We start from the raw sequence: 23159 nt of genomic DNA, 5'->3' as shown, positions 1-23159 counted from the left end.
CTCCTCCTCTTCTTCCTCCTCCTCCTTCTTCTTCTTCCTTTTTTTTTTGCTCCTTGAATGCCTTCAGGGCACTTTTGGCCGGCTGGAGTGTTGTGGGGATCGAACTACAGCAACCTGAGGCTGACAGCTTTGTGGAAGCGTATCTTCTTAAAAAATAAAAACAAAACAAAAAAAAAACCCCAGGAGACTAGATTCAGTGGCCCATGCTTGTAATCCCAGCTACCTGTTATAATCTCAGATACCTAGGGGGCAGAGTCAAGAGGGTCAAAAGTTGAAGGCTAACCTGGCAATTTAGGGAGACCCTGCCTCAAAATGAAAAACAAGAGTTTGGGGATGTAGTTCAGTGGGAAGAACAGGGTGCAATGCCCCGTACTGAAAATCAAACAAACTAACACATATAAACCAACAATAGCAGGATCAGGTATGTCATAGATGAGTTTTAGGAAATGTTTAAGGTATAGAAAATCCCTGTGTTACATAAACTATTTTAGAGGAAAGACGCTATCACACAGTTTTGTGTGGCTGGAATAATACCGTGCTATCAAAAACTGGCATTGGAAATTCAAGAAAAAAAATAGGTCAGTGTTTCTTTTGAACATAGATGTGAAAATATAAATAAACTATTAACCAGTTGAAGTCAGCAGGATAATAAAAATAACATACCATAAGCAAGTGGAGTTTTACCCATAGCATGATAGAATAAAAAGATGGCTTAACAGAAATGTAATCCACCAGGTTAACAGATTAAAAACCATGTGATTATCTCAGCAGATGCAGAAAGGCATTCATGAAAATTCAACACTTTTGTAATGTGCTAAATGAATCAGGGGAACAGGCTAAATTTAGGTGAATCTCTTTATAAAGCAGACTCCATCTCATTTATATTTTGAGTAAATCCAGATTTTCAACTATTAGATTTATCTTTTCATACCAGTTCTTTTGCATGTCCAAAGCCATGCTAGGCTCAGTTCTTGGGGTGTCTATTAAAAACCCACAAACAATGAAAAATAATGGTGACCTTAAAGGCGGCGAATTGCATTTCCCATGTTTCAGTGGCAGATGACTTTGCTAGGTTTGTACCTTAAATACCCACCCACCCTAGGGCACCGAGGCAGGATTCCATTTTCTCACTGTTTGAGTGCTGTGCTTCACACACAGACCCAGTGAATACAGGCTGATCTGCCCCTAGGGACCTGAAGCAAGAGCCCCTGTGTGGCGTGACCTCAGCCACCTTTCTCGCTGACTCCACTTCTTATGGAGGCCTTGGTCTCACCTTTGTCCATGCTGTAGGTCCAAAGTGAAGACAGTGCATGAGCGGATCCCCTTGGCTGGACTGAGCAAGCTGCCTAGCGTCCCTCAGATTGCTAAGGTAAGCCTCAACCCCTGAGAGCAGGTGGCTGCCTCTTATCACCCTGCTCTGGTCTCTGGGGTGGGGTGCAGGTCTGGCATTTGGGAGAAGCCACTTTTTTCTACCATCTTTTTTACTACATGGATGAGAGTGGGGGCTGCTGGCAGCTGCTTCTGCCTTCCCTTCCCCTCCTCACCTCATTTTTGCTGCATGGTTGCTGCCCCGGAGAGCTCATAGCTACTTTTGGAGAAAAGCTGAAAGCTGGGCTGGCCATGGTGAATGCTGTTGGGTTTCAGAGAAAGGGTGGGAAGAGTGGCCAGGAGAGTTTTCACAGCTGAGCACATGGCGAAGAATGATCCAGACCCAGCGCTACCTCAAGGAAGGAGTTGTCATGGGCCCCATGGATAGAGGGACCCATGTTACTGCTTTGAGAACAGGGAACTTGGGTGTGAAATCAGCAAAGAAGGGTGAAGGGCTGGGTTGATCCTCACTCTGGGAATGGGAGTGCTAACAGAATTTGTGCCAACTACTTTGGCGGGAGTTGTGGGAGTGGCTTTTTGGCATTGTTCATGATTAGTGTAGAGATAAACCTCAGCCCTCCACCCCCACTTTATCAGGAAGTTCCAGAAAGGTTAGTTAACTGGTATGGGGCATACTTAGTGAGCAGTAGAGCCAGAATTCGATCCTAGAGCCCTGACCCTGTCTGTCGTACCCTGCCATGCTGCTTTCTCTTGGTGAATACAGAAATCCTGATGTATTTCCTACATTCTGCCCCTGAACTGTGTTTCTCTTCCCACTCAGGCCTTCTGTGATGATGCTGTGGGGCTGAAATTCAACCCTGTCCTGTACCCTAAGGTGAGGACCTTCTTGTACCCCTTTGTCTGTTGTCCAGGACTCTGAATCTTCGCATGGATTTGTATACCCATGCTCACTCTGTGGGGAGTTCTCTGCATCATGGTGGGGTTTTCTGGGATCTCCATAGTAAGCTTCTTTCTCCTTCTCTGCCCCTTCTTCCAAAATAGTCCACTGGAAAACCATCCTCAGCATGCCTGTGTCTCTAGCCTACCTGTGTTGGCCCCCAGCTTGCTGTGAAGGTGGCAGACGATTGATAATCTGGCTGAGGGTAGCTTCTTTACCTCCCCAAAGTTGAACCTCCCTGAGGCTTGTTCTGGGCAGGGCATGATTCTCCCTGTCAGTGGGAGCTGGTGCAGATCCGCTCTGTGGTTGCGGAGGGGTAGGATACCGAGGGTGGACACAGGCTAAGAACTAAAAGGCCAGACTTCACTGCCTGTTGTTCCCTGTTACCTCAGCCCTGAGGCATTACAAGCCCCTGCTGGCCTTAGTTAATAAACTGGCTAGTTCTCTGATAGCAGTTTTCTTAGCATTGGCCTGATCTTGACTCCAGTTCTGATATATAGTGGTGTGAGTTGCAAGAAGCACAATAATAATGAAATAAACCAAGAAACGTGCTCAAGAATGATTATGGCATGATGGGACTTAAATCACCCATGGATGGAAAATTGCTTGAAATTGGCCCCAGGAAAAGATCCTGTGAACTGACTGCTGCTTCCTGAGCCAGCAGGGTCTGGAGGGAGGAAGCAGAAGCAGAGCTGTGCCTCTGGCCTTCCGCTGTGGCCAGTGCTGTTGCCGGTGCTGTGGCCGCTTGAGGCTTGCCAGGGCCAGCTGAGCCCATGCCCCTAGTTCCAACTCTGACATCCGGGAACCATGTGATGCGTGTCTGGTGGGCAAGAGAGACCTCTATCCTGGTGAAACATCCAGATCTCCCTGGAATAAATGCCTTAAATGTCTGTGACTGGGTGCGACACACTCAAAGCCTCTATTGGTTCCTCCACTATAGCAGAGCCCTCTCCTGGAAAGTCCTCCTCCCAAATGCTTCTTTTTAACTCCTTTAGAGACTGTGGACACTACCAATAATGTACTTTGCACCTCTGAATGTTTCTTATCATTCAGACTGTCTTCCTTTTATAATTAAGGTTAATTAGTGAGGTGTTTTTTTTTTTTTTTTTTTTTGCGGAACCGGGGATTGAACTCAGGCCCTTGCACTTGCTAGGCAAGTGCTTATCTACTGAGCCATCTCCCCGGCCCTCTAATTAGTAAGCTTTAACCACACATTAAAACCCCAGCATAGAGACCTATCTGAACTACAGGTTTGGCATTTTGTTGTTGTCGTCAGATCTTGTTTACTGTGAGAACCCAGGGATGTGTGTGTACGTGGTTCTTGCTGTCACTTGGAAAGCCTCCAGCCCTGCAAATACGGGAAGAGGAGCTGTATTTTCATGTTTGCTAAATCTGAAGATACGTATAACTGCTTAAGATCATTTGGGATGTTAATCTGGCTGAGGGTGTGTGTGTGTGTCACAAATTTGCAGGGTTTAGAATCTTGCTTGGAAGGTCTCCATGGCCTGGTCCCTCTTCCTGGCAGGGCAGCTGATCCACCCCTTGGACTCATCCCAGGCAGGAGTGAGGGCCTCCTGTGCAGCCAGCAGGGCTCTTGCTGGGCGTGCAGAGAAGTGTCCGCTTCCTCAGGTATCTGAGAACAGAAACACACAGGGAATAGTAAGCCACCCGGGGCCTCATATTCAAGCCAACAGGTTAGACCTGGTTTGTTCTTTGCTAGAACAACACAGGGTCAGATCCCTCCTTTTTATTGCAGAAAGATCCCAACAGAAGCTAAAAGCTGGTCAGCTCTGGTTCCCTGGAGATTTATACATAATGATGAGTGATGATGACAGTTGCTCTGTGCTTAGTACATTATGTGACTGATCTCACTGAATTTTTGTAGCTACACAGTTCCATTTAACAGAGGAGGAAACCGAAGTCCAGAGAAATTAAGTGTCTCACTCAGAGTCACATGGATAAAAGGGACAGATTCAGAGCTAGAATTTATTTATTTATTTTTATCCCAGTCATCAACTGTATGAGGCAAAATGGAAAATTAGATAGAAACAATGGTCACGGAGCCGGGGAGATGGCTCAGTGAAATAAGCGCTTCCCTGGCAAGCGCAAGGGCCTGAGTTCAATCCCCGGTTCTGAAAAAAAAAAAAAAAAAAAATCAAAAACAATGGTCAGGTTTCTTCTTTCTCTTTGCGTATCTCATTTTATTGACGTATGTTCCTCTTGAGAGACTGTAGGATCAGTGCCCTGCTCACAATTCTACTTTTGGAAAGAAGTGAAACTAGAACTAGAGCCAGCCTCGATGGCCGGCTTTGGGGTTCTGGCTTCACTTCTTACACAATAGATAAAATACTGGGGTAAAGTTACTTCCTTGAGTCTCACTGGGCTCTTTGTATGCTCAAGCTGTGGCTGGGACATTTGGGTGGAAACAGAAAGGACGATGCAGGGGTGACTGCTGGTTACTACTAGAGAAATGCCAGTGTTGGGAGTTGTGTCCCGTGCCTTTCTTTCCCTCCTGTATGCAGAAGTCTCTTTCTGGGAACACACTTGGTGCCCAAGTGGATGCTTCTTTTGTCATTTGCTTCCAAATTAACAACAATCTTGATTGTTTTTCTTCCCCACATTTTCTAGGCCTCCCAAATGATTGTGTCCTATGACGAACATGATGTCAACAACACGTTCAAATTTGGGGTCATTTATCAGAAAGCCAGGCAGGTAAGCACCGTGAATCCAAGTCAGTGACTGTCCCCTGTGGTGTCTCACTGAGGACTCCTTATCTTTCTGTCCTAAGTGCAGAATCCCTGAGCTGTATTCTTAAATAATTTAAATACAGTGGTCACATTTAAGTATGAATTAGACTGGGGGTGGCAGGATCTTCAAGGAAGGTTACTTCTTACAAAAAAGCCTGTAAGCTTTTTAAATGGTAGTATAGTTTTTAAACTGTAGAGTCTGATGATTTCTAGTTATCTTAGTGAAATTTAATTCTTCCTGATTATCTGAACTTACATTTATCTGTGACATATAGGTCACTAAAAAAAATTAAGTTGAGTGGTCAGATTGACATAAGCTACTTTTTAAATTCTTCCATTCTCCCAGCCAGGAGTTAGCTTTTTCTCCCCAAAATTCAACAGGGTGCTGGAGCTGACTGGGTGTGTTTCCCTAACTTAGTATTCACTGTCATCATGTAATGGCTTGAAATCAGCCATAGAGTATTTATACTATGAAAATGGACAAACACGAGTTTCTGTTTCCTGCCTTATAGAGCTAGGTGTTAGAGTTACTTTTAAAAAAATTGTTTTGAATTTTTTATTTATTTGGTACAGGGTCTCGCTGTGCAGCTCAGACTAGTAGTGATCCTCCTGTCTCAGCCTTCCCTGTGCTAGGATTATAGGCATGTGCCACTACACACAGTTTTGCTGTTCTAGCATAGTGCTCCCAAGGTTCCAGGGCTGGCATAGTATGCAGTACTGGGGATTGAACCCAGGTCCTTGTGCTTGGCCATGCAGGTGCTTAGACCGCTTAGCTGTCTCCCCAGCCCCTAGAGTCATTTTTTAAAGGATTTACCAGCACAGCTCCTCTCCTCTGTCTCTTGTAGTACTACTACTGTATTTAAGAATTAAGCCTTAGAGTTAGCTAACCAAAACAATGGTTCTTTAAAAAGAGTGTGCACAGGAAAGGAAGAAGTCATGGTGTCATGATATGTAGATGACATATTCCTTTATATAGAAGATTCAAAAAACTCTATTAAATGACTCCTAGAATCAACCACTAAATTCAGCAATATAACAGGTTATAAAGTCAGCACACAGAAATCAGTAACATTCTCTGTAATAAGGAACTTACAGTGAAATAGTACCATTCACAGTAGCATCAAGAAAAATTAAGCACATAGAAATGACCTAACCAAGAAAGTGAGAGGCTTCTCTAATGAAAACTATAGTACTCTGAAAAGAGATCAAAGAGGTTATCAGAAAATGGAAAGCTGTACCCTATACCTGAATAGGCAGAACCAACATTGCCAAAATGGCCATACTGCCAAAACTGGTATGTAGATTTAATGCAATCCCAATTAAAATACCAACAGCATTCCTCACAGAACTAGAAAAAACTGTCTTAAAATTTATATGGAACCAGAAGGGACCCAGAATAGCAAAAGCAATCATGGGCAACAAAAACAAAGCAGGAAGTGGGATCACCATCCTAGAGTTTCAGCCAGGGATATAGCTCAGCAGCATAATCACCTGCCTGGCAAGAGCAAAGTCCTCAGTTTGATCTCTGGTACCACAAAAAAGAAAACAAACAAACAAACAAAAAGGCCAGTGAGATAGCTCAGCAGACTACACGCCTGCATTGGCAAGCACAGGGACCAGGGTTCAATCCCCAGTTCTGTATATTGTGCCAGCCTTGCCCCCTGGGGCACACTGAGTGGGGAATGAGTCTGGGCGTGGTGGTGCACCCCTGTAATCCCAGCACTGGGGAGGCTGAAAACAGGAAGATCACTACAAGTCCAAGCTGCATAGTGAGAAAGTGTACAGAATACATTAAAAACAAAACAGAACAGAACAAAAAACAAGGGGCTGGGGAGATGGCTTAGTGGAATAAGCACTTCCCTGGCAAGCTCAAGGGCCTGAGTTCAATCCCTGGTTCTGCCGAAACAACAACAACAACAACAACAACAACAACAACAACAACAACAACAAAACATTTCTTTTTTTTTTAAAAAAACAACCCAAAACAGCATGGTACTGGCACAAAAATAGACATGCAGATCAGTGGAACCGAATACAAGATGAAGAAATAACTGTATGCACGTGAAGCCATCTGAGAGTTGACAAAGGAGAGGGAGCCAAAAGCATATGCTGGAGAAAAGATAGCCTCTTTAGCATAAGCAGAAGGTTGCATCTAGGCCGTATCTGTTTATCCCCCTGTACCATATCTGTCGCTATGTACCAAAATAAAATGAATCAAAGACATAAATATTAAAACAGAAGCAGCCTGCTGGGAAATAGGTAAAACTTTTGAAGATATCGGCACAAGAAAAGACTTTAAGTAGAACTCCAATTGCACAAGAAATAGCATCAAAAATCAACAAATGGTGTTAAATTAAAAAGCTTCTGCACAGCAAAGGAAACAATCAATAGACGAAAGAGACAACCTACAGAATGAGAAAAAATTTTTACCAGCTAGTCTTCTACCAGGACTAGTACCTAGAATATACAAAAAATTCAAAAGGATCAGCCCACTTAAAATGAAAAACCCAATCAAAAAAAGGTAGCTGAAATGAACAGACCCTTCTCAGAAGTATGAGTGGCCAGTAAACACAGGAAAAAATGCTCAACACCTCTGGCCATTAGAGAAATGTAATATCTTACTCCAGAAAGAATGACTGTCATCAGACAATCAGACAGTAGCAAATGCTGGGGAGCCTTCTGCATTGGTGGTGGGAATGCAAACTTGTACAACCACTATGGAAATAAGATTCCTAAAAAAATGAAAAGCAGAAATTCCGTTCAATCGAGTCTATTGCCTTCCTTCGTTACCTTCCCAAAGGAGTTAGACATCATACCACAGTGATACATGTAAACACATTTATAGCGGCACAACTTTTAATGGCTAAATCTTGGAAGTGGCCTATATATTCAACAGCGTTGAATGGATGAAGAAAATGCGGTGTCTATACACTGTGGAGCTCTGTGCCACTTAAAAAAGGTTAAATTTGAGTCTCTTTTAGGGAAATGGACCACAGTGTCTGGAGACCATAATGCTGTGTGGAATAAATTAGACACACAAGCATAAATACTGCATAACTTAATACGAGAAACTCTAAGTACAAATAATTTAGAAAACAAAGTGAAAAAAAAAGGCAAGAGGAAACAAAGATATTGCAAATGGGAAGATCTAGAAATGGAGGGAGGTTGCAAGGATGGGAGGGAAAGGGGGAGAAAAGAATCTATTTGTTAAATACATGTACCTACTCCCAACGACATTATGTCCTGCAAATGTGTACTAATAAAATATATTAAAACCTCAAAATATTATTTCTCAAAGTGTGTTTCCATGAGATATTTGCCTGGCAAGCTATTCTGTAAGCTGATGACTTGGGGAAGGGGTGTCGGTGGTGTAGAAACATCTTAAAGGCATTTAAGAATCCCAAAGGGACCCTGTCTTTATTTTTATTAAACTCAATGTTTTCCATATTTATTTGTCAGTGGGCTCCCCATCTTCCCTGTCCCTCTTTTCTACCACAAACACTAGCATCATAGCACAGTGCTCAGCGGAACACACCCATGTCTCCTCATGCCATGAGAAGACTCTTCCACACCCATTTCATCTTCATATTATTCCGGAGCCTGCGTGGCAACTTGAGATAAACACACTCAGTTGTTATATGAATTAATGAATGAATGGAAATTTTTGCCCTGCTAATGACAGGTCAGTAGTGTTGTCCAATGTTATCTGTGTTTTTTTTCTTTTTTCTGCACAACAGTGTCGTTCTTGGCCAGATAATAGCTGCTGTCCTTGTCCAAAGATAACTAGACCATAAGGAACACACATTTGCTGAAAAACACTCTAATTATGTGAAGAGTTTAGTATCAGAAAGACCAACACTGGGTGAATCTTATAATTTAAGGGAGATTATTCAGGTAGTCACTAATTATTTTCACATACTACATTTTGATTTTGTACAGCTTGGCTGATATAACCCCTCCTAATTAAAGTTCTTTGCTTGTGAAATTTACTGAAACAGATCTCATAAAGCGATTACAATCCACTGTTCCAGTGAATTTGTAATTACTGAGTATTAGCCATGTCTCAGAAGGAATCTGTGTATTGTTTATGTACCTGATGCTACTGTGGAGGGAAAAGCCAAGGAGATAAAATTATTATTATTATTTTTTTAAAACTGGGCAGATTGTTGTTTTGCAAACCTACAACTGGGGGGACATTTAAGAGGAGCATTTGTTACATAAAAACCCTGTGCTTGCCTTTGCATATAAATAAGCCTCACATAACTCTCCAGTTTGTCATGTACTGGGTTAGGCGCCATGGGGCATACAGTCATACCTAAGATCCACTCCCTGAATGCGTGCTCAGATCTAAGGCCTGTAGGAAAATAATAATGATGCTAATAATTCCAGGCTGGGTGTGAATCCTGGAAGAGAAGCGCACACCCTGGAACATACACCGGATTGTCTTCAGAGTGGAGATGTAGCTTGCTTGGGAAGTGCAGCTCTCCTACAGTTGCACCTCGTGACCTGGTGCAGACAGGGTGCTTGGCTACCATTGCTTGTGAAATTTACCAATGGGTTGTGAATTGTAGTGGCTTCGTGAATGAAGATCCTTTATGCTAAGGATCTGGGGTCAGTGAACTTTCTCTGTAAAGGATCACATGGTAGATTCTCTGGACTTTGTGGTCGTTGATTGTTCTAAGCACTTTTCTCTGCCTTCTAGAGCAAAAGCAGCCACAGGCAGAATGTGAATGAGTTGGCCTGGCTGCCTTCCAATAAATGTTTTATAAAAACACACAGCAGGTCAGAACTGGTCCAAAGGCCATAGTTTTCAGACCCCTAGGAGAAAGCAGTATTTTCTGAACTTCAGACATCCATACTCAACTGTCATGGTTTGTGTCTAGGTGTCCTCCTTAAAGCCTCATGCAGTCACTGGGGCAGGCTTCTAGAGTTTGTGATTAATTCATGATCCAATGCTGGGATTATGGGTGTGGGGGCTACATCAGGCCTGGGGCGGACAGCCTGAATACCATACGAGGAAGGGAGAGGGGCTTGCTAGCTGCTACAGCCACTGCTCCTCCCTTTGCTCTTTGTTGTTTTTCTGCTGCCATGAGCTGCTGCCCTCTTCCATGCATTATTCTGCCTTGGAGCCAGCTGAGTAAGGACTGAAACCTCCACTAACTGTGAGCCAAAGAAACCTTTCCTTCCTTCATTTTGGGTGTGTTGAGTATTTTGTTCCAGCAACGAGAGAAAAGTAACCAAGACACCAACTTTCAAGATTTGTGTCATAATGCTTGTTCCACCATAGGGCGCTGGTAGCAGTTTTTGTCACAGCTGTACTATTAACTACTAGATACTTTCTAAAAAAACTTAAATAGATTTATTTAACTAATTAATTTAGTTCATTGCACTGGTGATGGAAAGCAGGGCTTTGTGCATACTAGGCAAGTACTCCGACACAGAGCTCCCTCCCCTAGTCCCTAGCCTAGTGCATTTATTTATAGGTACTAGTACCGCTAAGCTATATCCATGGTCCCAAGTAAATTTTAACTATATCATTCACCACAAAATGAAGGTATTCCTAAAAATAGAAAAGAAATATTAAAAACCAAACTGAAATGACTGAAATCTACTAGATTTTGTTGCTTGTGGAAGGTCTGGAAGCTGAGGTCTGCTTTCGTTATAAAGCAGGCGTAAGTGGGGCTAGATAGAGTGCATGGATGAGGCTCTGGGTTCAGTTTTCAGCATGGAAAGAAAAAAAAATGCAAGCCTTATATTGGAGCCTTTGTTCTTTATGATGGGACGCACAGGAATATTCCTGTGTGCAGCCATTCAGTTTCAGTCCGTGGATTTTTGCAGAGCGTTCCTGTGATTGCAGATCCTGATGCCATGGGTGGGGCTTGTTGATCAGAGAGGCTGGTCATTGTTGTCAATGTAGCACTGTTCACACAGATTGCTACTGTCATCAGTTTACCTTTCTGTGTGTTTTTTTTTTTTTTTTGTATTTAGGACAGGGTGTACAAGGTCTCACTGTGTAGATCGGACTTGTAGTGATCCTCCTGTTTACAGCTTCCCAAGTGCTGGGATTATAGGTGCGGGCCACCACACTCAGTCTCAATCACCATCTCAGTGTGCCCCGGGGGCGGGGCTAGCACAGCAGGCCAGGGGGGTCGAACTCCAAGCCCCTGCATCTGCCTAAGCAGGCGCTTTAATCTGCTGAGCTATTTGGCCGGCCCTTCCCTTTCTGTTTTAATTGTTAAACTTTTTGTTCTGGATATTTGTAAATTCACACATGGTTGTAATAAATAATACAGAGAGACCTCAGGTACCTTTTAGTTGCTTTTCTCCTCCAGGGTCATGTCTTGCAAAACTATAGCACAATCAGGATATTGATATTGATGCAATCCACAGGTACTTAGATTTCCTCAGTTTACAATGTACATTTCATTCAATGCCATTTTATCCATGTGTAGGTTCCATAATCAAGAAAGAAGAATTCCATTTCTAAAGACTGTCTTGTATTTTCCTTTTATAACCTCTCCATCTGCTGCCTTTTCTCCTTTCTTCCCTCCAGGCCCCAGCCCCTGGAAAACATTAATCTGTTATCCAACTTCAAAAACTTTGATTCGGAATGTTACATAAATGAAGTTGTGTAATATATAATTCTGGGAGTTTTTCGCCTGCTTTCCATCCACATTTGTATCACTAGTTACTTTTTGTTGCTGAATAATATTCCGTGGTGTGACTGTGCCAGTTCATTTAACCATTTATTCATTGATAGCCATTTGGGTTGTTTCCAGTTTTGAGTTATTCTTAGTTAAACTATTATGAATATTAATATGCAAGATTTGGTTGTATTTGAAACATTTATTTCTCTGGGATAAGTGTCTAGAAGTACAAATGCTGGCTCTATAGCAATTATATATTTAGTTTAGAAATTGCCAAAATCTTTTCTTGAGTGGTTATTCCCAGTGTCATTTTAAGAGTGACCTAGTTTTGTGGGCCAGGGAGATAGTTCAGCAGTTCACTGCCTTCCTGGCAAGCACAAGGTCCCAAGTTCGGTCCCTGGTGCTGAAAAAAAAAATGACCCAGTTTGTGTTTATCCTTAACAGATTTGGGATTGGCCCCACTTTTTTTTTTTTTTTTTTTTTAGCTATTTTGATAGATGTGTAGTGATATTTCATTATGGTTTTAATTTGCATATCTTTAATGGAAAAGGATGCTGAACATCTTTTCGTGTGGTTATTTGCCATCTGTATTTCCTCTTAGGTGAAATATCTTTTTGTGTCGGGTTTTTTTTTTTTTTTTTTTTTTTTGAGGAACTGGGGGTTGAACTCAGGCCCTTGGGCTTACCAGGGAAACGCTTATTCCACTGAGCCATCTCCCTGGCCCCTTTTTGTGTCTTTTGACCATATGCTAATTAAATAGTTTCCTTACTATTGTGTTGTAACTTTTTTTTTAAACAATTGCTTTATTGAGGTGTCTGTAATTCTCATGCCATGAGATTTTTAATACTCTATGAATTATGTCTCCATAAAGTGATTTGTAGTGAAATCACACAGTGATACAACAGTAATGACGAGATTCCAGAGCATCTGCCTCTCTCTCCGAAAGAAACTTCCTGCCATCACTGTCCCACCCCAGTCCCCTTAGCTCCTGGCAGCTACTCACCTACTTTCTTCCTCTGTAGGTTTGCATGTTCTGGGCCTCTTACAAATGCAAGCATATGATATGGGGCCTTTGGTTTTTGGCTTTGTTTATGTAACAAACTGTTTTCAGAGTTCATGTTGTAGCCCGTATCAGTATTTTGATCCTTGTGCGTGGCCAAATGTTCCATTGTGTGAATATGTCACATTTTAAAAATCCATCCACCAATTGTTGGACAGTTTGGGCTGTTTCCAATTTGAGGCTGTTATGCATCGTATTGCTATTAACATTTGTGTGCAGAATTTTGTGTGGACAGTTTTTAACTTTTCTGGGTATATACCTAAAAATGGAATTGCTGTGTTCTATGGAAACTGTTTAGCCTTTTAAGGCACTGCCAGACTATTTTCCATAGTAGGTGTACCATTTTGCATGCCCAGAAGCCATGTGTAAAGGTTCTGATTTCTCCACTTTCTCACCAACACTTGTTATTGTCTTTCTTTTTTATTATGCCTCTACTAGTGAGTATCATTATGATTTGATTACTGTACAGTTTTGGAGGTCTCCTTATCTTTCTATCAATATTGGGCTGTGGAGATAGCTCAGCAGTCGAAGCACCTGCCAGGCAAGCAGAAAGACCCAGGTTCAATCCCCAGTACCACATGCTGTGCCAGCCGTGGAGCCAGGCATAGTGGTGCACGCCTATAATCCAGTGCTGAGGTGTCTGAGACAGGAGGATCACTATGAGTCTGAGCTGCACAGTGAGACCCTGTAACAAAAGATTAACTGTCAATGTTTCATGTAAGGATTATGTTTCTGACATTAAGTATGAGAATGCTTGCTTCAGCTGTGCCTTTTGCACCAACCTTTGCTCAAATATCCCTCTTCAACAAGCCCTTAGGACCCAATTATGTTGAGTAATTCACCATAGTCAGAGTCTTTCCTCCAATCAAGGACAGCTATGGTGAATGGATTGAGAGCTAGGGAAAAAGGAAGAAAAGGACCCTATCTGGACAGCACTATTTATTTCCTTGGCACCAAGAAGATGTGTTCTCACTCTTGTACCATTCCTGTTTTTCTTTCAGACCCTAGAGGAGGAGCTATTTTGGAACAACGAGGAGAGCCCAGCTTTCAAGGAGTTCTTGGACCTGCTGGGGGACACAATCACACTGCAGGACTTTAAAGGGTGAGTTTTAGCAAGCGATGGCTGTGGCTCCATGGGTGAGGCGCTATAGCAAGGGCCAGTGGCAGAGAGTTCAGTCCTCAAGGAGGGCTTTGAGAATTCAAAACACATACATGGCATATAGGACTGTTTTTCAGTGTCTGATCAGCATTTCCTTACCGGCATTCCTGAAGAATCAGTGGTCCAGGGCATAATCCAACATGGCAGGTTGTCTGAAAGACATTGGCATTTAGCCTGCAGACTCTCGATGAGATTTCTCCTCCTGAGATTTGCCTTCCTAATTACGTTTGGCTCAGGCTCAGAGTAAAATGAGTCTACTTTCTGTCCCACTCACCTGCCAGGCAAAAGAGAACCTTATGTAGTTTGGAAGGAAATGACCTAATTTAGATAATACACAAGAAATGGGTAATTAAGAGTTCATGCAAATATAATGACCCCATAGGCAGGAATTCATGCAGCAGTCTGTTTTTCTTTAAGTGGACAGAAAGATAGAATATTGGGGCCATTTTGAGCTCTAGCACTGAAGGAAAAAGAGTGGAAAAAATGAGAGAATATTGGGGTGATCACTTAGAGGGCTTTGGCTCTTGGTTTGACTTCGGATCTGACTTGCCCCATGTGGCTGGCTCATGGCTGCTGTCCCTGGAATTCTCACCATCTCCTTCGCAACTTTGAGAGCTCACGTAAGAGGAGTTAGCATTATGTGTAAAAGTACCTAACCCAGCTGGGCATGGTGGTACATGCCTGCCATCCCTGCACTCTAGAAGACTAAGGCAAGAGGATGGAAAGTCTGAGCCCAGCCTGGGTGACTTAGTGGGACCTTGTATCAAAGGGTTGAGGCATGGGAGGAGTAGCTCAGTGTGAAGGCCTTGGCTTCAATCCCGGTACTGTGGGAAAAAAAAAAAAAAGTGCCTAACCTAGTTGCCTGGTAGGCAGTAGGTGTCAGTAATCACTTTCTCCCTCTGCTTCCTTCTCTCTCCTGCTTCCTTATCCTTTCTCCTTTCTCCTTTGCTCCTATCCTGTCCTCTCTTCCAAGTTACCACTGCTGTCTATAGAGTCAGTTGTACTTGGATTAAAATCCCTGCTTGGTCACTTACTGGCCCAACAGTTTTGGATAACTTTGCCTCAACTGGCCTACATTTTCTCATCTGTATAAAAGGAGATAAAAGATAATACTGAGCCCCAAAAGATGGTTAGAGGATTAAGATAGATTACGCACATGAAGCACTTCTGCTGGTGTCACGCATTGGTCTTTGTCATTGTGATCATTCTTGTTTTACTGTCATTGATTGACTTCAAGATGCCATCATTTGTAAGATGCATCTCAACTTGGGTGACATTAGAATGTGAAAAGTGTTGATGTTAGGATAGATAAAATATAGTCCATTCATCCCAGAGATTATGTAATCCAATCCTTTTATGCTATAGAGGAAGGACACCAAAGCCAAGAGAATTTAAGGGCCACAACCAAGGTCCTGTGCTGACTCAGGACCAGAAGCAGGGGTAGCTCCTGGAGTACCTGGCTGCCCATCCCATATCCTCTGTGCCATGCTGGGCTGAGCATGCTCCAGGCATGTGTTAAATGCTGGCATTCTGACATCCAGGATCCATCTTATTTCACTCCTCTTCTATAGCACTGGGCATTGAACCCGGGGCCTCCCATTTGCTAAGCTAGAGCTCTAGCACCAAGCAATGTTCCCAGCCCTTTTATGTTTTATTTTAAAATAGAGTCGCACAGACTGGCTTCAAACTTGCCATCCTTCTGCTCTGTCCTCCCAAATAGCTGGGATTATGGGTGTGTGGCACCATGCCGATCTATTTCATTTTCTGGAAGGAATCAGCATCTGCCTTTTCTTGGTCTTGCTGAAGACTGTGGTTGGGGGCTGGTGGCTGCGTCTCTGTAAAGGCAGAAAGGATGGATCCTGGAGGCCTCACCAGTTTTTTAGTGCTTTTATTTCTTGCCTGTGAGGAAGCACCTCCCCCAATACTCCACCTCAGTGCTGCTACAGTTAGGCCTCCACAGCAGGGACTAGCTGGGTGAAAGCAAAGCATCTGTCACCTGCCTGCCTGCCTTCAGGTACCCTGTGGGGCTCTCCAGTGTCTGGCAGGGTGGCTGGTTTCTCTGGCCATGGACAAGGCCTTGTAGAGAGCAAATGCCCAGGACCAGCTTGGGGAGTCACTGGCACATGAAGGGGCATCTGTCAGGAAAACCACATGACTGGTGGTATAGGGAACACAGGTGAGGCTTGAAGTAGAGGTTCTGCCTTTGACTCTGAAGAATGCCAGCTCCATAGCTAGGGCGCCAGGGCTGGTCTGCCCAGAACTCACTTCCTGCCTTCCCCATCTTGTGTTCTTGCCTGCTCTCAGCTCTGCTCTGTCCTGTCTTCCACCGCCTGCCGCACATCCCTCGAGAAGGTGCTACCATATTGCCCACTCCCCCTTACTCTTTCTCTCCTTGCTCCTGCCTAGTTTCCGAGGAGGCCTGGATGTGACCCATGGACAGACAGGGGTGGAGTCCGTGTACACTACATTTCGGGACCGGGAGATCATGTTTCATGTCTCTACCAAGCTGCCCTTCACTGAGGGCGATGCCCAGCAGGTAACCTGGTTGTGGGTGTTTTGGGAGCCTGGGGTTGGCAGGTGTAGCACTCCGGGACAGGGTGGAGCACACACTGAATAGGGCTCTGCCTCATTCGCACTTTGACCTTGGGAAACTGCAGCCCAGGGTGAGCAGTGAAAAGATGCCTTGAGGGCTGGGGTAGGGGTCTGTGGTAGGACACTTGCCTAGCATGCACGAGGCCCTGGGGTCCAGCTCAGCACCAAAAGAATAAAAACCACCTTGCTGTTACCAATTGATGAGGGCCTGAGCTGGGATGGGATCTAGGGGTGGAGAGTACATAGGGTGATGGTCAGGGTGCAAGACAGGGTTTATGGATGGAGCCTTGAAGCCATGGAACCATTTAGGGCTGTGTGATTCTGGGCAAAGTGGTTACCTTGTGGCCTCATTTTTCTTGTCTGTGGAATGGGGATATCAATACTTGTGTCAGCACTTGTTACAAGAGCTTCTACAATGAATGGGCGACATGTGGCTGGTTCCCATATAATAGCTGCTCCTGGGTCAGGCCACGAGTCATTTTGTCTCCCTGTGATTCAAGTGGCGTGAAGCTCTTATTGCAGGACAGTCCCCCACCCCCACCCCGCCGGTTGTCGCAGCCTCATCTCTGCCAGCGCCTGTCTGTTGGCAGGAACCGAGGCTGTCCCTGACCTGAGGACCCCGCATGGCTCCTGTGTCTGCTGCACCCCTGCTCTCTCCCCTATTTCGTCTTCCAGCCTTACACCATGCGTACTCCTGGGGAGGCCCAGGCTTTTCTGATCCTGGCAGCTGTGACGCTTCCTGCCTTTCTCCGCTTTTTGCCTCTTTCCTGTCTTTGGGAAAACAAGAGGGGCAAATGGCCTTTGCCCAAACTCTGACCTACTTGTTTCTGAAGAGGAGACGAGAGAGAGCAGAAGCATAAAACTGTAAATGCTGATTTACAGCTGACTTCTTAGGGGAAAAAGGAGACTGGCAAGCACAATGATGATTTGGCTCCTAAATAACTATTGTAGGTCTTAGAAACAAATCAGAGCAGGATCCCTTTTGTAGCCTGAAGTGGGTTTTCTCCCAATGGCTCACCTTTAGTCTCCGCCACCTCACTGTCCCCCTTACCTGCTGCCCCAGCACGTGGCTCATTCTCTCAGGGCCACTTCAGCCTGACCTATGTTAACTGGGAAGTATGCCTTGGCACAGAGCTTGGCTCTTGGCATGGACTGAATAAACATTTGCTTATTCAGAAATAAGGAGGATGTGTGTGCAGAAAGTGAGACGATCCTCATGAAGAGTGCCCAGTGGGGTGCTTACTGTACAGCAGATGCTTGGTGTGTGAGAAACTCAGCAGGAAAGAGCCAATGCTAGGGCTGCTTGCGGTGGGTGCTTAGTAGAGGAACAAATGCCCAGGCAGGAAGCCACCAGGACCTGGTGTGCAGGAGGGCTTTCACATTTAAAATCATAGCTGTGAACAGAATCACAGGATTCTCCATGCACAGTAGATGCTTGGTGGCTGAGGTTATGTGCAAAAGCTCCTGGTTCTGCTTGGGATAGTGAGTCAAGTCCAACCTGTCTTCCCCAGTCAGGTGACATGATCCTTTCTAAGCATGGCTCCTCTGTCCTTTGGTGGAACCATCCACCTCCTAGCTGCATCTTTGCTCATCCATATTCCCATCAGACTCCAGTATCCTCTTCCAGGAAGCCCTCTGAGCTGCTCTGATTTTGCCCTTCTCTTTGTTCCCAGAGCTGCCAGGTAGTTTATGTGTAGCAGCTGTCTTAGTGCCTGCTGGCTGGCAGCTTTGTTAGTGTTCTCAGGTGACTCCTCCTGTGTTTGTGTTCCTCTCAGATCAGTTACAGGCGCACTCAGGACAAGACCCAGTTCACCTTTTAAATATTTTCCTCAGGTCCTGAGTCAGCTTCCAGAGGAAGCTGTTGAATTCAGTGACATGCAACATGCTCACTAGCTGCTGCCTAACAACTTGGGCATCTTCTCCATTTTTTTCCTTCTTGGTAGCTTCTAAGGATTGAAAGAAGCAGCTCTCTGGAGATCTAGGTCTTAGAGTTCCAGGGTTTATATTCAAAGGCAATATAATGGGAGACTTTCCTGCACACATCTTTTCTATTTTCAGAATGTTCCTAACTAGATTGTAATAATAGGACATGTTTTGTTTAGCTACAGCGAAAGAGACACATTGGGAATGACATTGTGGCCATCATCTTCCAAGAAGAAAACACCCCATTTGTCCCAGATATGATTGCCTCCAATTTCTTACATGCCTACATAGTTGTGCAGGTGGAGAGCCCAGGCACAGAGATTCCATCCTACAAGGTAAGGAGGTCCCTTTGGAGGAAGCTGTGGGCCTAAGTACTGCCCCCACCTTGTGTGGTATTAAAGGATACTCGTCAACAGTTTTGGAGTTCCCATGAGTTGTGAGGTTCCTGGTATTTGGAGCTGTTCTCTTGGTAAAAAGCACTTTCCAAGGTTGTCTCATCTATCTTGCTGCCTCCAGGTTTGGTAGCATCTAGCTTGAGCATCCAGAAGTGCCAGGAGCCATAGGTAGACTCTGATGATGGCATTTGCTAGAGTAAGGCAGATCGGTAGGAGAGAAAGAAGAGAGAGTGGGATCAGGAAGGGGGGCAGGAGGAAGGGCAGGAGAAAACAAAGGGAAGAAAGACCAAGGGGAGTGTTTCTAGTCCAGAGAGGGGAAGAGGGCCTGGTAGACCCTAGCCCTGAGCAAGCCTATTGGTCTGGCTGTGCTAGACAGAGGAGAAATCTGTGTGAAGACTGCAGCGAGTTGAGGGAGGGATGCAGGCTTATGTTACTGTCCTGACCAGCGAGGTTCAGTTTTTCTGCCTACAACATGTGGGGAATAATTGACTAGGATGGAGAATAGTGATTAGTAAAGGTGGGGAAGAGTGTGGGAAGGGGCGGGTGGCTAAAAGGAGGTTGGATTTACTCAGTGGATGTGGTACACATGTGTGGAAATAGCACCCAGAACCCCATTAGTATGTATAACACGTGTGTTTCTTTTTAAAAGAAATAGAAACGGGGGAATATATATATATATATATATATATATATATATAGTGAGTTAGATAGTTTGCATGAAAGTGCTCATCAGATGAACTCATAGTCTCACTGCTTCTGATGAGCCAGACGCAGAGCCAGAGCATCCTCCTGTCCTGGCAGTGCCTGCCAGCCCATTCCTGATGGCTGGGCCCTAACCTTCTCTGACTCTTGTCCACCAGGGGCAACCCTGAGCTTTGGAGCAGCAGGTTTTCTGTGGCACTGTGGACTGAGGGACAGAGAACCAAGGGAGATAAGCTGAGGCAGGGTTTATAAGGCAAATATTAAGTAGCCGCTGGCCCCTTAAAGATAGGTACCAAATGCCGAATTTCTGTACTTCTTTTGTGTTGCCTGGGTAGAGGGGCCAGAATTGAAATTCTCAAAGGGCTTCCTGGTGCATAAATTGTTGGAAACTACCATTCTATGATTCTATAAGGGAAGAGAAATGAACCTGTTATTGCTAATGGGAGACAAGTAGGCCTGGAAATACTTCTTGGATAACAACTTAGGCCCAGGCTGATTCCTGGTGTTTTCTAAGTAATAATACTTCATGGCCATATTTAAATAACCATTTTGGTATTGTTTATTTATGTTACTCTTAAATGAGTGCAAACTTAGATGTTTTCCATACTATATCAAGTTTTAAGTGTGAGATTTAAAAAATAAAAACAAAAACCATCCCAACAAACCCCTCCTGTTGAGGTGAGCTGATTTCTTTGCACACCTATCTTTGTGTCCCTCTGGCATTGAACAGCCTTAGGGGTCACTGGGTTGGGCCAGCGTGGCCATTCACTTCATGGCTGTTTGGTTAATTCATTGGTAGGAGCGGCAAGTTTCCTCATCCATTGCCTCCTGTGTTCTATACATCATGCGGGGAAAGAAAGAAGGGACATATAGAATTGATCGATGGATCCTTGCTAACCTCAGAGAAGGGGCAGAGGAGCCAGCCACTGGGCAGCACAAATAGTCACCTTATTCTTTTAACAGTTTAGAGAGCTGGGAGTGCTTGTGCATGCTTGTAATCCCTGCACTCGGGAGGCTGGAGCATCGCCCTGAGTTTGAGGCCAGCCTGGCTATATAAATCATTCAAGGCCAGCCTGAACTACATAGTAAGACCCTGTCACAAAACAAAACAGTCCCCTCCCCAGCCCCCTAAAAAACAATATAAAAAGGAGCTACTGAGAAGGAACCCTGAAGTAAAGTGGGGTGATAGGAGGACTCTTAGGCCATGCCATGCTTGGCTTGCCTGATGATAGAATGAGGGTTCTTGTGCACATTTAGGGTTTGCCTTTTGTTCCTTAGAGGAAATGGATCTCAGCTAACTGGTCTCTGCAGTTTGCCAGGAGTTTAGCAGAGGGCTGACCCCATTTAGAGAAATAGCGGGGCTCCAAAAAGCACTACTCAGTTTTAGCTTTAATGCTGAAAATCTAGTCTGCCAAAGAAGCTGTGGTCTGGAGACTGGGGCAAAGAATTGTCCTCAGAGAGGTGATGAGGAGCAGCAGAGCAGCGCTGAGTCCTCAGGACATGGGATCTTGGCCTTGTACCCCACCTGGCAGGCAGGCACCTGGGGAGGGGCAGAGCAGCAGTGGGCAGCATTTGAGACCAGCCTTCAAAGGCATCTCCCAAGTGCCCCACCCCAGCAGTATCCTAGGTGATCACGTGAAGGCTTGAGAAGGATCTGGTCAAATCCCTCAGGGATCCCAGTGAAAGCAGACCTTAGCACACCAACTTTAAGCTAGGATTTCCCCAGGGCTGAGCTGGGTCAGAGAACAACAGAAAGGAGAGATGGGGATGGAATCTGTAGTGAAGGGCCTTAGACAGCCCAGTCCTAACCCTACCTCTGACCTTCTGCGACCCCGAGGACCCAGTTCCTTCCCTCTCAGGGCCTCAGTTTCTGTGGGTGTGAAATGAGGAAGCTAGCAGGGATTACCCGTGTGCTCCTTCCAGCCTGACATCTTGCTGAGGGGGAAGGAAGAGTTGAGACAGAGTGTTGTGTGCACGCAGGTAATTGTGAACTGGTTTGGGGGCCGTGCTGTATCTTAGGTGCTTTTTAAAGTGCAGATCAGCAGGGAATGTTAACAAGGTGATGGGTTTTGTCCCTTGCTTGAGCTGGGCACTGTTAGAAGCACAGTCTTCTTGAATCCTCACAGCCCTGGTGAGCCCTGTTGTTACAGAGAGGACATTGAATCTGAGAGCTTAGGTCGTGGAAGGCATGAGGCCACAGAGCCAGGCAGCCTGGCAGCCATGCAGCTGGAATTCCTGCTCAGGTCAGCCCATGGCATCATGGGAGCAGGTGGTAAATGGGCTGTACAAACCCAGGTGTGCAGGAAATACCACATTAGATTGTTTCTCAAGTAGGAATTTAGTCCCTGTCTGGACCAGTTAGAAGAAAATTCAGTTGGTCCATCACTAGGACTCCTCCTTTCCCATCTTGGGGTTTCACCCTACCTTGTTCCCAAGGTCCTGCCAAGGTTTCAGGATTCTTCTGTGAAGCAGACTCATGGGGACAAGAGGGCCCTCCCACTTTTCACTGTAACTCCTGTGTCACTTAGACAACCCTCCGTGGTCCTCTGTCTTGATAGGCCACACCTGGACTTGGGGCCGCAGTCAGATTTCTAGCATTCCCCTCCCAGGCACATCCTCAGGGCCCCATGCCCAAGTTCCTTCCGCTTCCCGGCCAATAAGATGTTCTTCCTGAAGAGCACCTGCTGCCAACGCTCCCTCTGAGTCCTTTCTGGATTTAGAAACAGGAAGGTGGGGGGCTGTGTTAGGGCAACTTCTGCTTTCAGAAGCAATCTGAACATCCCCCAAAGGAAGGAGCAAAGGCCTGGCTGCCTCACTGGAACCGGGTCAGAAGGGGGAACAGGACAGGGGTGGAAGATGAATGGATATCATCTAGGAGTTGGCCCCAGGTCCCTGCATTCCTGATGAGCTGCTGCAGTGGGATCATCTGGCCAGAAGACTGCCTGGATTTAAGGGTGGCTCTGAAGCCACTTACCCTGTCGGCACAGCCCACTGTCATGCAGGCCTTAGGAGGGAGTGGGTGGGTGGAGGAAACAGCTGGGCACATTCCTGTCCTTTGTCCCAGGTGTCCCAGATGCCTGTGGTCATTGGCTCTTAGCAGCCCACCCCACTCCCAATTCTGGCTCCATGGGTAGAATTCTTGCCATGGGCCCTCAGTGCACAGTGGGTGGCGGAGGGGAACCGCATTCAGCAGCTGGAGCCCAGCCAGAAATCCCGTCAGCCAACACACACCATTTTCTGAGTCTGGGCACTGCAGTTTGCGCTGTGTAGACAGCCTTGAGCTTGGGGAGAGAAAGGCCGTATTGACCAACTCTCTCCCGCTTCCTCCCCTCTGGACCCTGGCAGGGCCTTGCCTTGGCTCTGCTCCAGAGGGGCTGCCTGCTCACCCGGTCTGGCAGGCTCTCTTCATTGCCCCACTTCACAGGCCAGGGAGGCTGGCAGCAGGCCAGGGCCTAGTCACGTCAGCAGCTGCTGGGGGAAGGGAGCGGGCAGTGTTCTGAGAACCTCGCAGCCTCATGGAGCAGATGAAGTGAGGGCACTTCCATACAGAGAGGAGGTGAGGTAGGGGCTGTGCCTAGCCTGGGTGACCCCCACAGGCAGCACCTCTCACTCCACCGCTCAGTCGTGCTGGCCCCTGCCTTGATGCCCCGCACCCTTACACCCCAGTC

The 23159-nt window shown here is 45.5% G+C and overlaps 1 protein-coding gene across 6 annotated transcripts in view; it reads left to right on the top strand.

Annotated features, from left to right (window-relative positions):
• Rap1gap2 (RAP1 GTPase activating protein 2) overlaps positions 1–23159 on the top strand; it is a 270799-nt gene that overhangs the window by 215644 nt on the left and 31996 nt on the right. For all 6 annotated transcript variants that reach the window (XM_023719944.1, XM_023719943.1, XM_004635324.2 and 3 more), the window contains 6 exons: positions 1291–1369; positions 2150–2203; positions 4895–4978; positions 13722–13822; positions 16286–16415; positions 18574–18729. In XM_023719944.1, coding sequence (XP_023575712.1) covers positions 1291–1369; positions 2150–2203; positions 4895–4978; positions 13722–13822; positions 16286–16415; positions 18574–18729 — 604 coding nt within the window. The remainder of the gene's footprint in view (positions 1–1290; positions 1370–2149; positions 2204–4894; positions 4979–13721; positions 13823–16285; positions 16416–18573; positions 18730–23159) is intronic.

This window comes from Octodon degus, unplaced genomic scaffold, assembly GCF_000260255.1.
Source record: "Octodon degus isolate 3935 unplaced genomic scaffold, OctDeg1.0 scaffold00072, whole genome shotgun sequence".
NCBI classification, from domain to species: domain Eukaryota; kingdom Metazoa; phylum Chordata; class Mammalia; order Rodentia; family Octodontidae; genus Octodon; species Octodon degus.
The sequence above is the reverse complement of the archived record's forward strand: the minus strand, read 5'-3'. Positions and strand labels throughout refer to the sequence as shown.